This window comes from Pyrus communis, chromosome 1, assembly GCF_041283825.1.
Source record: "Pyrus communis isolate YQ-2024b chromosome 1, ASM4128382v1, whole genome shotgun sequence".
NCBI lineage: Eukaryota > Viridiplantae > Streptophyta > Magnoliopsida > Rosales > Rosaceae > Pyrus > Pyrus communis.
The window spans coordinates 13,560,103-13,572,518 of record NC_142565.1 but is presented as its reverse complement, the minus strand read 5'-3'; the positions used below and the strand labels follow the sequence as shown (position 1 = coordinate 13,572,518).

Below are 12,416 nucleotides of genomic sequence, written 5' to 3'. Positions count from 1 at the left end.
AATAACATTAACCAACATACAAATTATACAACATAAAAAAAAACATTTAACAACAAGAAACTTAAAAAACATTTTAAAAAACATTTAACAACATAAGACTTAAATGCCTACTTCTTGATTCTTTTGGCCCAAAGATGTGCAACAAGATCCTGACCAAACGCAAGCCCAAGCCCGCATCATCATGTCTACCGCAAGCCCAAGCCCGCGTCATCATAATTCTCCCAATATAAAATGTAAAAGAAAAAAAACAAAACAAAAGGGTCACTCACTTTATACCATCTCTAACCGAAGGGTCTAGATGGTCGAAAATAACTTGAAAACCGTTTCCAACCGAGCGCTAGGCCAGAGGGCTGTGGAATCGGAGAAGGCTGGAGGGCTGGCTCCATGCAGCCATCCAGCCCCGGGCTGGCCAGAAAAATCAACTTTCCTGTTGGTTATAACCGACAGGAATACGTTTATATTATTTAATATAAATATATTCCTGTCGTCAGCTAGACGTTGCATTTGAATTTTTTTTTTTTTTTTTTTTTTTTACAATTTTATTATTATTTTTTATTTACAAAATTTTTCCTATAACTTCTATTTTTCATTTTTTTTTAAATTCTATTTTTTTCGTATAAATATTTTTTTTAAATTCCATTTTTTCCTATAACTTCTATTTCACAAAATTTATTTTATTTTATTTTAAATTCTATTTTTATCCTGTAACTTTTATTTCATAAAATTTGTTTCATATTTTTTTTTTCTATAACTTCCTAAGCCATTATACAACATTAAATTAAATTAAGTAACATGAAACAACATTAAATAACATTAACCAACATACAAATTATACAACATAAAAAAAAACATTTAACAACAAGAAACTTAAAAAACATTTTAAAAAACATTTAACAACATAAGACTTAAATGCCTACTTCTTGATTCTTTTGGCCCAAAGATGTGCAACAAGATCCTGTTGTAGGTACTTGTTTGTGGCACGAGAACGTATTATTCTATAGCGCCTCATGTACTCATTTATAGAGATACTACCAGTTCTTGGATTGAAAGGCAAAGGGCCATCATATATTTTTGCACGAGCCCTTCTTGACCTATTTGGATCTTCTTGATTGTCATCGAACTCTCCATCAATATACCCATCTCACTCATCCCCCACTATCATATTGTGTAATATGATGCAAGACATCATGATGGAGTCCAAATTTTCTCGACTCCACCCTCTTGTCGGTTCATTAATGATCTTCCACCGTGATTGTAGAATACTGAAAACTCTCTCAACATCTTTCCGGTATGCCTCTTGGTGTAAGGAAAACAACTTTTCTGCGTCATTCCTAGGGTATGGAATTGCTTGGACAAGTGTCGCCCACTTTGGGTAGATGTTATCTGCCAAGTAATACCTCATATTGTATTGACGATTGTTGATGTAGTAGTCAAGTTGAGGTGCTTTACCTTCCGTCAAGTTATTGAAGAGGGGTGAACACCCAAGAACTGTAATGTCATTTTGGGATCCAGGGACTTCAAGGAAAGCATGCCAGATCCATGTGTCATATGAGGCAACCGCCTCTAACACAACTGTTGGCTTTCTCGACCTTCTGCTAAAGCCTCCTTGCCATCATTTGGGACAATTCTTCCAATCCCAATGCATGCAATCTAATGACCATATCATGCCCCGAAAACCCACGGTCTTCAGCTTTGCGAAGAAGCTGATTCAAATCTTCTTGATTTGGCTTGCGGAGGTACTCGTCTTTATAAACATGAACAATTGTGTCACAGAATTGTTCAAGAGTATCAAGGCATGTAGACTCAAACATACCATGGGTTTCATCCATCGAATCAGCTGGGGAGCCATAGGCCATCATTCGAAGTGCAACAGTAACCTTTTGATGAGGTAAGAAACTAGGGCAGCCTGCTCTGTCCCGCTTCTGTCGAAAGTATGGATTGACCTGCTAGACATCACGAAGTAAACGCTCGAAGACATGATGCCTCATCTGGAAGTGACGTCTGAAATCCTCTTCTGTGTACACCGAATTAGAGTTGAAGTAGTTGTTCATCAGATTGGCATGCGACATTGCTATGTTTCGTGGTTTGTAAGAGCGACCAGCAATAGAGCCACCCCATTGAGGTTGTTCCTCAGTTGGCTGACACACCATGGCCGCAGCCATGGCTGCTGCTCTGTTTTGTTTGTTACGCCTTACTTGTACTTCTTCATCAGACTCCTCATCTTCTCGTCTCATTTGCGCCCATTTTGTTTTCAATTTGGAATTGGACGAAGACCCCAGTTGGAATCCGAAAAGGATCCAAAGTTGGAATTCATTGCAAACTTGAATTGAAAAAGATTGAATTGAAAGAGATTGAATTGAAATAGATTGAATTCAAAGTTGTGTGAATTATAACCCAATATGCACCCAATTTATAGCAAAAGAAAAATTCAAATCCAACGGCTAGCTGACGTCACTTAGCCGTTGGATTGGAATTTAAGTTGTAATTTTTAAATAATAAATTATGTTTGGCCTTATGGCCCTATGGTCCTTTGGCCCTCAGTTGGAGACGGTTTTTTGTGACAGGCCTAAAACAAGCCCTCTGGCCCTTGGTTGGAGACGGAGGCAAATATGGCCCTATACTGTTCATTAAAATATAAATATCTTGGAGAATCTTGGAGGGCCAGAGGGCTAAAATGAGCCTTCTGGCCAGCCCTCGGTTGGAGATGGCATTACTATCCTGAAATTCAACCTTTTTTTTACCGAATTAGGATAACCAGAACCCGAATTTGACACACTTGTATTCAAATTCGAACCCACACCATCAAATTTCAAATCCAAACAATTCAAACCACCAAATTTCACATTTCCTTTTGGATTCGGAGGCGTCAAACTTCAAATCCATCCCATTTGCAATGAAATTCAACCTGTTTTTGGTCGAATTAAGACCGCCAGAACTGAAATTCGACTCTAACCCATTTCGATTGGAGAGCATGACTTTGGCATTGATTTAGCTCGAGCTATCGGAGATGAAGTTGCCCCAATTGTCATCTGAGACGGTCGAATCTTGTTCGTTGATCTTGGGATTGGGATTGACGACGGTGATGAACATGAAAGTCTCTGAAGCCCTCTGCCTCGTCGACCTCTGCCATTATTTTCGTTTTCAGTTAAGGTGTTGTTCCTGCAGTTCATGGGCGTCCAGTTATTGTACATCTGGATGCCAAAGCATGAAGGTTCTGATGGAAACTTAATGGATGAATGAAAATGTCCAAGAATTATGACTTTAGATACCAATCCGAAAGAAACTTAATGTATGAAATCTTGAAAATAAAAAAACCTTCATGGTCTGAGATTAACCTATATATATATATATATATATATATATATATATATATATATATATTAGACTAATTTGATTTCACATCATTATTTTCTATTGAATTTGGTTTAATGAATAAATCAACATTAATCTCAATTGTAACAAAATCAACAATTTCTCCCCAACATCATAATGCAATTGCTGACTTTACAAAGAAAAAAATGGTTCACAAGCATACACATCAACTTAGATGTAACATATATAATCAATTAGGACTAGAGGGACTGATACTTAAATATAATTTGGGGATACTAAAAAAGATAGGTTTTCGGGCTCAGTAAAGGAAAGAAAGATATTTTTATTTTTAAATTTTTTATAATGACTCAGTACAAAACACCATAGTTTTGACCAATTCTTTAAAAAAAATAAAAACGGTAAATTACACAAAACTACCTCAATTATGAGTTGAACTACAATCTGATGCATCATGCTTTAAAAGTTACAATGTCATACCTCATCTTACAAATTTGTTGCAATGTCAAACCTCATTCAGTTTTTCTGTCAATTTCTCTGTAAAATGCTGACATGACTTGAGGCGGGGCTCATTTCCTAACCCAACTGAATAAAAAATTAAAAATAAAATCATTTAAATATTTTCATAAAAAAATGTGGGACCCACCCCTACAAACTCATCACCTTCACCCTTCTTCCCCAGTACACCCAACTACATCGACTTCGCCTATCTCCGAACACCCCAACCTTACCACCTACCTTTACCACACCGACCTCACCCTCTTTCCCCTTACCTGGCCCCGCTTCTTCCTCAGCCACTTCCTCCACCTCAATCTCATCTGCCACTCCTTCGACTCCCCCTCCCTTCATTGATCTCCTCCCCCTCCTTACCAAACCACCCACACCAATCTATCAAGCACCAACACCGACCTTGACCTCTTTCATACATATATTCCCCTTATTCCCGATGGTATTTTTGTCAAACAACTAAAACCCCCCAAATGTCCATGTAACAACCCCCTATCTTTTTCTCTCTCTTCCATTTTTCCTAAATCTCTTCGCGCTCTATTCTCTCACTTCGCCATGATGCAACCCATGAAGTCTCAGCGGAAAGTAGCTTCATTTGCTATGGAAAACGGCGACTCAACCAGCTGCTTCTCTCCTTTGCCATCTACAACGGTGATGATATAAGCCCATTTGTCTGTAAGGCCACCTTAACTTCCGGGAAGCCCGAGAAGCTGTTACAACATCTCCAACACTTCTCCCGATCCAAGGAATCTGAAATTAAGAAAGTCTGCAAGGTCCACTACCAAGACTCCCCTCTCCGTTACTCTCTTCTGCAATTTTTTGCCAAACCAAGCCTTAATGGTGTAGATTTTCTTTTTGATGACGTGCTCTTTTTTAAGATTGGTATTTAGGGAGTATCGGATTTTTGGGCCCGGGTCTTGGAGAGGTCCCAAAAGAGGAAAATGTCGGGGGAAAGTTTCTTGGACATGTGCTTCTTCCAGAAGAGAAAGGGCTTGATGTGGAGGTGGAAGGAAAATGAGTAGAGCAACGGAGGGATGGGGAGTCGGAGTAGCGAAGGAGGTTGAGGTGGAGGGAGTGGCTGGGGAGGGAGCAGGGACCGGGTAAGGGAGAAGATGGCGAGGTCGGTATGGTATAGGCATGTGGTGAGGTTGGGGTGCCAGGAGATGGGTGAGGTTGATGTTGTCGGGTGAACTGGGGAAGAGGGGTTATGGTGATGGGTTTGTAAGGGGTGGGTCCTATAATTTTTTTATAAAAATATTTAAATGATTTTATTTTTAATTTTTAAATATTTAATTAATTTTTTTTTAATTCAGTTGGGCTAGGGAGGTGGACCCTAACTCAAGTTACGTCAGCATTTAATAAAGAAATTGACAGAAAAGCTGACGAAGGTTTGACATTACAACAAATTTGTAAGATGAGGTATGAGATTGTGGTTCGACCCATAGTTGAGGTAGTTTTGTGTATTTCACCCAATTAAAAACCTCTTCTTCTTCTTCTTCATTATAAGCAGTTGTTGTCTACATATCCATGAAGGTAACAAGCCTCTCCACCTCACCTACCCCAAATTTTGGACGGTCTTCGAAGGTCGATCATAGGTGTTTCTCCGGGCTTCCGAAGGCTGTGGGACCACCTGGGTCCTTATATGGATCCGCCCCAGCACACGTTGGTTGTGCATGACCGGTATTGATAATGTATTAATAACGTATCTCTATCCTATTGATTATATATGGATGTTGTAGTGTCATTATCATGCCAATATGGTGTGTGTATGTTATAAATATGGATCATGCACAACCTATGCACACGTTATGTCCATTTTTAAGAGGTGAATTAAAAAAAAAAAAAAACATCAAATCTCTTGCTTTCAAAAGAATATTTTATTGCATCTTAAATTTTTATTTGTAGGCTTATTCACAATTACCAATATGTGAAGACAAGTTTTTATGACGAGAACTAATTAAATTGGAAAGTGCTCAAGAAACCACATTGGTGTATCATTTGATGTGGTAAGTGATGCATACAAATCACGTCAATTAATACTTTATCTAATTGGATGCATCACTTGTCACATATAATGGTACACTAATATGGTATAAATATGTGGTCTTCTTGGCTTACTTAAAAAAATTATAATATGTTATGTATAATTTATTTCTATATATAATTGGCACAATTGGAGCCTGTATTTTTTATGACTAATGGAGGTTATTCATTTATCACTACCTCCATGTAGCCATAAAGAAATTCCGATCCCAACTTAGGCAAATTATATATAAGAATAGACTCTACAATGTACTATGCAATATTATTTCAAAAATAAATAAATAAATAAAGACGAAACAGAGGGACAAAACACACAACCTGTGTTACCTGAGGTACCGTTTGGTACATGGAACGAAACGGAACAGAGTGGGACAAGGCGTTCCGTCCCACGTTTGGTGCGCCTAAAACGGGTGGAACGAGCTGTTCCACGGGACGAGTTTTGGGTGAATTTTCATTTTGCCTCACCCTCCTGGAACGACTCGTTCCACATTTGTGGAACACAAAATTATAACCTCTCCGTCTCCTTCTTCTTCCTCCTTGTTTCCATCCTAGGGCATCTTTGCTCCCGCTCCGCTCCATTCCGTCCTGTCCCGTCCTGTCCCGTCCCATCCCATTCTATTCCGTCCCGTCCCGTCTACATACCAAACGATACCTGAAAGATCACTGTTTTTTAATCCTTGCAGTTTTCAAATAATCATTGCTAAAAGTGGGTCCTTTGCTAAAAGTACCTAAACATTGGGATGTATTTTGTAATTGAGGTTAGATTTCAAAATTTTCAAAATTTAACGATGTGAGAAATTGACTATTTACAAAAATTCAGGAAAGTAATCGGCGAAAATTAAAGTTCGGATAAATTGCCAATTTTATACAAGTTTAGGGCAAATTGACAAATAGTTCATTGTAAATTTTTGGTAATAGGTCATTGTAATTAGCTCTACAATAAAAAATATAAAATGAAACTTTGGTATATTGGTAGATTTACCTCCAACAGCTCTAGGAAAATGACACTTGACTTGGTGAAGTCCTCTCTCCTGCAAGATTCATTCAAAAAGCTTGGGTGGCCAAATATATCTCACAAAACACACAAAAAACCCGATCAGGCTATATCCTGCTGAGAGCCCCTTTGTGGCTGAGAAATGATAAGTTCGGATAGGCCTCTCATGGATGGTTGTCTCCTAACTATTTTTCCCACATAACTGTGTTACAAGTATACAAAAATCCAGTTTTTGTTTTTTACAGTTGACACTGAAACCTCAACTGTTAAGCTTTTAGACAAAACCTCACCACCCAACTGAACGCAGAAGCCAAAGGGTGAGGAAAACTAACCAACCATGGCGATGGCATTGGCGCTTCGCAGGCTTTCGGCTTCTGGGGATAAGTCCATTCGTCCCCTCTTCAATGCCACCTCTCACTATTACATGGTTTTTCTACTATCCCTTTCTTTTGTTGGGTTCTTTTCTACTTTTTTATTCGAGCAATATTCTAATAAATCTAATCTAAACTACAGGCATGAGGATATGAGGATTCGAACTTTTTTGAATATCTGATAACTTCACCACTTACCCATTTGTCTGTTTTCATTATACAGTCATCTTTGCCTAATGAAGCTGTCTATGAGAAGCCTGGTGTCAGTGTAAGCTCCTATATTGGTTTGTGTTTTTGTTTGTTCCTGTGTTTTGCTTCTGAATAGTGAAACTGTGAAAATCTTGCAGTGGCCTAAGCAATTGAATGCTCCACTGGAGGCTGTGGATCCCGAAATCGCGGATATCATTGAGCACGAGAAAACCAGGCAATGGAAGGTATAATCTTGTTCTATAATCAACTCAAGACTTTATTATGAATAGTGTTTAGGCTTATTTTTCATTGAGTAATGTGTATTATTGTCAAAAATGCTTTCTTTTATTAGTATGTCGAGAACTAAACCCAGCTAAAACATTTTCTGTTTCATTTTTCCGTGATTACTTGGTGAGAAGTTTAATGATGGTAACTGGTTCTTTAGTATACATATCAAGTATTGGCCTGTGCTTTAACTTCATTTCTTTATGAAATTCTTTGTTGTATTTCTGAAGGGTTTAGAGCTGATACCCTCAGAGAACTTCACATCGGTCTCTGTCATGCAAGCAGTTGGGTCAGTCATGACCAACAAATACAGCGAAGGATATCCTGGTGCTAGATACTATGGAGGAAATGAGTATGTGAAAGCTTCCCGATTGTTGCCTTTGCTCAAGATACAAAACTATGTGACTGAAAGCAGAGTGTTTACATAGTCAACTGTTCATATTCTCAGGTTCATTGACATGGCAGAATCCTTATGTCAGAAGCGTGCTTTGGAAGCTTTTCGGTTGGATCCAGCAAAATGGGGAGGTAATTCATATGTCATGTCTCACGAGCAGCCTCCTGCTATTTGTTACAATGTCTAGAGTAAGCATACATGTGAACTATGCATCTCAAGTTCTCAACACTCACTGGAACCATGTATTCAGTTGTCAAACAGCTACAATATGAATTTAAGTCAATCAAAACCTTGAATAGTTGTGTTTTAAACAAAGCTTTCTTTTACATGATGTCATTTCTTTACATTGCAGTGAACGTGCAGCCTTTATCAGGATCTCCAGCTAATTTCCAGGTTTACACTGCGTTGTTAAAACCTCATGACAGAATCATGGCACTTGATCTTCCTCATGGTGGTCATCTTTCTCACGGTTATCAGGTGCTTACAACTTCCATTAAGCGGTGACTGGTGTGATGAAATGTCTAATATCAATTTATGATCATTGTTCATCTGTCTTGATTTTAAGCCAAAGGGTGTGCTCAATATTTCCTCTGAAGTGTGGGCACAAACAATTCCATACCTTGTTGTAACATTGGCCTCAAAACTTATAACATCTATTAACTTTGAAGAAATTTGAAACTCACAATGTTTATAAATTTTAATTTGTGTTGTTTCAATGTTTGATAGCGATTACATTACTTCTTGTTTTGGTACCGTGCAGACTGACACTAAAAAGATATCTGCTGTGTCAATATTTTTCGAAACCATGCCATACAGACTGAATGAGAGCACTGGCTATATTGACTACGCCCAGGTAGCTTAGAAATTTTATTGTTCTAGTGATTCTTGCGGTACAACTCTTTTTCATTGTTGCAGTGCATAGGTGCAGGAAATTGTTAAAAATGCCATGATTTATGGATGTTCCCTCTTCAGACCTTGACACAACAGAGGAATTCGTGAAGAACATTTAAGGCCAAATAACCATCGCAAATCAAACCCACTAGTTCACCTGTAGGAATAGTGAAAAGTCATCTTTTAAATCAGGGCTGTGATGGATGAATTAAACCGCAACATTTTAACTGAAGTTTACTAGACGGATTCTATCTCATTCTATTTAGTCTTGCTTGTCATATTATATAAACTGTGTTTTTAATTTTTTCTACCTGTGCATGTATAAGATTCATTTGACATGAATAACTATGATGTTCAGTTGGAGAAAAGTGCCACGCTATACCGGCCAAAATTAATAGTTGCTGGTGCTAGTGCTTATGCACGTCTGTATGATTATGACCGCATTCGTAAGGTAAACTTGTTTGGATTTGTATAATAATAGTAGAAAATCTCAAAATAAAAGCCCTCGTACTAAAATTATAATTTGATGGTGGAGAAGTCCAAGATTTACATTTCAAGTACTTGACAGGTATGCAACAAACAGAAAGCAATATTGTTGGCAGACATGGCACATATCAGTGGGTTGGTTGCAGCTGGTGTTATTCCATCACCTTTCGACTATGCAGATGTAGTGACCACCACAACGCACAAGTCACTGCGTGGCCCTCGTGGAGCCATGATTTTTTTTAGAAAGGGGGTAAAAGAGACTAACAAACAAGGGCAAGAGGTGAGTTTCCAAAGATCACAGTTCAAAAACTTAAGTATATTTACCTTGTAAGCTGCATTTTACTCGTAATCATTTTTCGTTTATTTGATGTATTCATTCTTCAAACTGGCCCTATGTCTATACTTTCCCCAAGGTGTTGTACGACTACGAAGACAAAATCAATCAAGCTGTCTTTCCTGGACTTCAAGGTGGCCCACACAACCACACAATTACTGGTTTGGCAGTTGCCTTGAAACAGGTATACGTGCTGATTAAGTTAAATGCTCTGCACAATCACTCTCCTTCCCTCCAGTTCATATTATGTTGAAATCTTATAGTTCATCTTGTCCGAATCTTCTTTTAATGTAGGCTACTACTCCAGAGTACAAAGCCTATCAGGAGCAAGTTCTCACCAATTGCTCAAGATTTGCCCAGGTATCAGATTATCAGATGCATGAATCTTTGTTACTGGGATAAGATCTTACACCTGTACATTCATTCATACTTAATTACGAATAACTTTAGACGTATCCTTTTATTCACATATTAGAATTTCGCTGATGATTTTCTCTTTCTAGTACATTTGTCTAATAGCAAAATTGGCAAAATTTGCAGTCTTTGGCTCAGAAAGGATATGAACTTGTTTCTGGGGGAACCGAGAACCATTTAGTTTTGGTCAATTTGAAGAACAAGGTAATAGACGTTCTTTCTTTTCTGTAATACTTAACCGAGAAGCTTATAGCGTTAGCATATAGATTCTCTGTTACAAATTATGTACTGATATAGCCTTATATTTCTTGAATCTCATTTTTCAGGGAATTGACGGTTCCAGGGTCGAAAAGGTGTTGGAGGCTGTTCACATTGCAGCCAACAAAAACACTGTTCCTGGAGATGTGTCTGCTATGGTTCCTGGTGGCATCAGGATGGGTAAAGCCTTCTCATCATTTTAGTTGCTCTTTTTTTCCTTGGATTTTCCGTAACCTTACTTGGTAATTCTTTTGCAACTTCAGGAACCCCGGCTCTTACTTCTAGGGGATTTGTTGAGGAGGATTTCGCTAAGGTTGCAGACTTTTTTGATGCTGCTGTGAATTTGGCATTGAAGATCAAGGGGGAAGCCAAAGGTTCCTAATAATCTTTGATATCATAAATTCCATGCTCACCAAGTTTTTGTTTGTCTAGTTGCCTTCCATATACAAGTGGAGTAATCATAGTGCTTGCATCGACTTACCTGGAATTGCATTTCGTTCATTTCTGTATACCAGGAACGAAGTTGAAGGACTTCGTGGCCGCACTTTCTGCCCCTCACTTCCAATCTGAGACTGCAAAGCTCCGCCACGATGTTGAGGAGTATGCTAAGCAATTTCCTACAATTGGGTTTGAGAAAGAAACCTTGAAGTACAAGAACTGAAGAAGAGATCATGCTGTGTTAGGTATGAGATAACCTCAATCACAATTCAAGCCATGTATGTTCATATGACGCTTTTGCGTTTTATGAACAACGAGACACAAATTTGTACTTCAATCAAAGCAACTCTAAAGGCACGTCTTGTGATTTAGTTTGTTTATGTGAAAAACACAATAGGGAGCCAAAAGATATCTCTCCATCACCAACAATCAATGCATTTTTATGCATTTGGACTTCAGCGCAGTGTATAATCTTTCAAACCGATACAAAGTAAAAAAAAAAAATGCCAACAATCGCTTTGCACCTGCTGCTAAAGCATGCTTACATTACTATCTTAATGCTGTAATCTATCTTAACATTCACTGAAATCTCATGTTAATTAGTAGTCTTTGATGGTCTGATTAGCTGCTTTGTGGTATGTGGTTGATCTGGTATCCTAATTTTCTGATTTTAGTGTTCTTCACTTTATGATTTAATTTATCGTTGTGGAACAGGCACGGTCATCATGAACGGAGTTTTCTTGGTTGAGAAACAAGAAGGATCGTATGTCAAGATCGAACTTAGAGCTACGGTGTATCTAAATTCAGCAAAACCTTGATTCGGATCCTGATGAATGTATATAAGTATATCTGTTGAAGCTTTGCTATGCAATAAACCTACCTTCATTTCACAAAAAAAAAAAAAAAAAAAACAAAAAAAGCACAAAGAAAAGAAAGTAGTAAGACAAATCAGTATGGCCAACATGATATGCTGCTTATGTCCAATGAACAAATGAGTTTAATACATAGTTTATACAAGTATGGATGGAATTCCTTCACTCCAAAGTCTTTGTCTTTCCCATTTTTCTTTGATTGCAAGGGATAAGGGGAACATTGAGGTTTCACCTAAATAATGCAATTCATAAATTTTGACTTTAAACTTCACCTAAATAAATATCTTAAATGAGAAATGTATGTGTAAATACAAAAATTTACTGAAATTTAAATGTTTACAGGATGATGACGGTATTTTTTTAGTGTTAATAATGACTTCAAATAGAATATCATTTTTAATTTGTTAAAGGCAATGAGAATTCTATTTCGATCTTAATAGATGAATATCATACATGTCTGAAAAAGAATTAAGCATTGAGGTCTTACAAAAGAAAAAAAGTAGTCACCCAAGTCCCAACGCAACCATCACTATAAACTAGCATTTCATCGTCACCAAAAGCCACTCTTGGATTGTCAAATGTATTGCATCACCACAACCATCACCAACAC

General features: G+C 37.8%; 1 protein-coding gene across 2 annotated transcripts; it reads left to right on the top strand.

Moving 5' to 3' along the window:
* Nucleotides 1–6,922: 6,922 nt before the first annotated feature.
* On the top strand, nt 6,923–11,978 carry LOC137719550 (serine hydroxymethyltransferase, mitochondrial). Of its 2 annotated transcripts, XM_068458586.2 has the most exons (16): nt 6,923–7,301; nt 7,469–7,513; nt 7,593–7,679; nt 7,950–8,071; nt 8,168–8,244; nt 8,466–8,590; nt 8,874–8,966; nt 9,363–9,455; nt 9,573–9,770; nt 9,904–10,008; nt 10,119–10,184; nt 10,365–10,442; nt 10,565–10,676; nt 10,760–10,870; nt 11,012–11,179; nt 11,649–11,978. In XM_068458586.2, exons 1-15 carry the CDS (start codon nt 7,212–7,214, stop codon nt 11,155–11,157), a joined length of 1,548 nt encoding a protein of 515 aa, XP_068314687.1. In that variant the 5' UTR covers nt 6,923–7,211; the 3' UTR covers nt 11,158–11,179; nt 11,649–11,978. The 2 variants fall into 2 exon arrangements, with proteins under 2 accessions (XP_068314687.1, XP_088554542.1); XM_088698416.1 differs by lacking the exon at nt 11,649–11,978 and having other exon boundaries at nt 6,936–7,301; nt 11,012–11,542.
* Nucleotides 11,979–12,416: the final 438 nt, after the last annotated feature.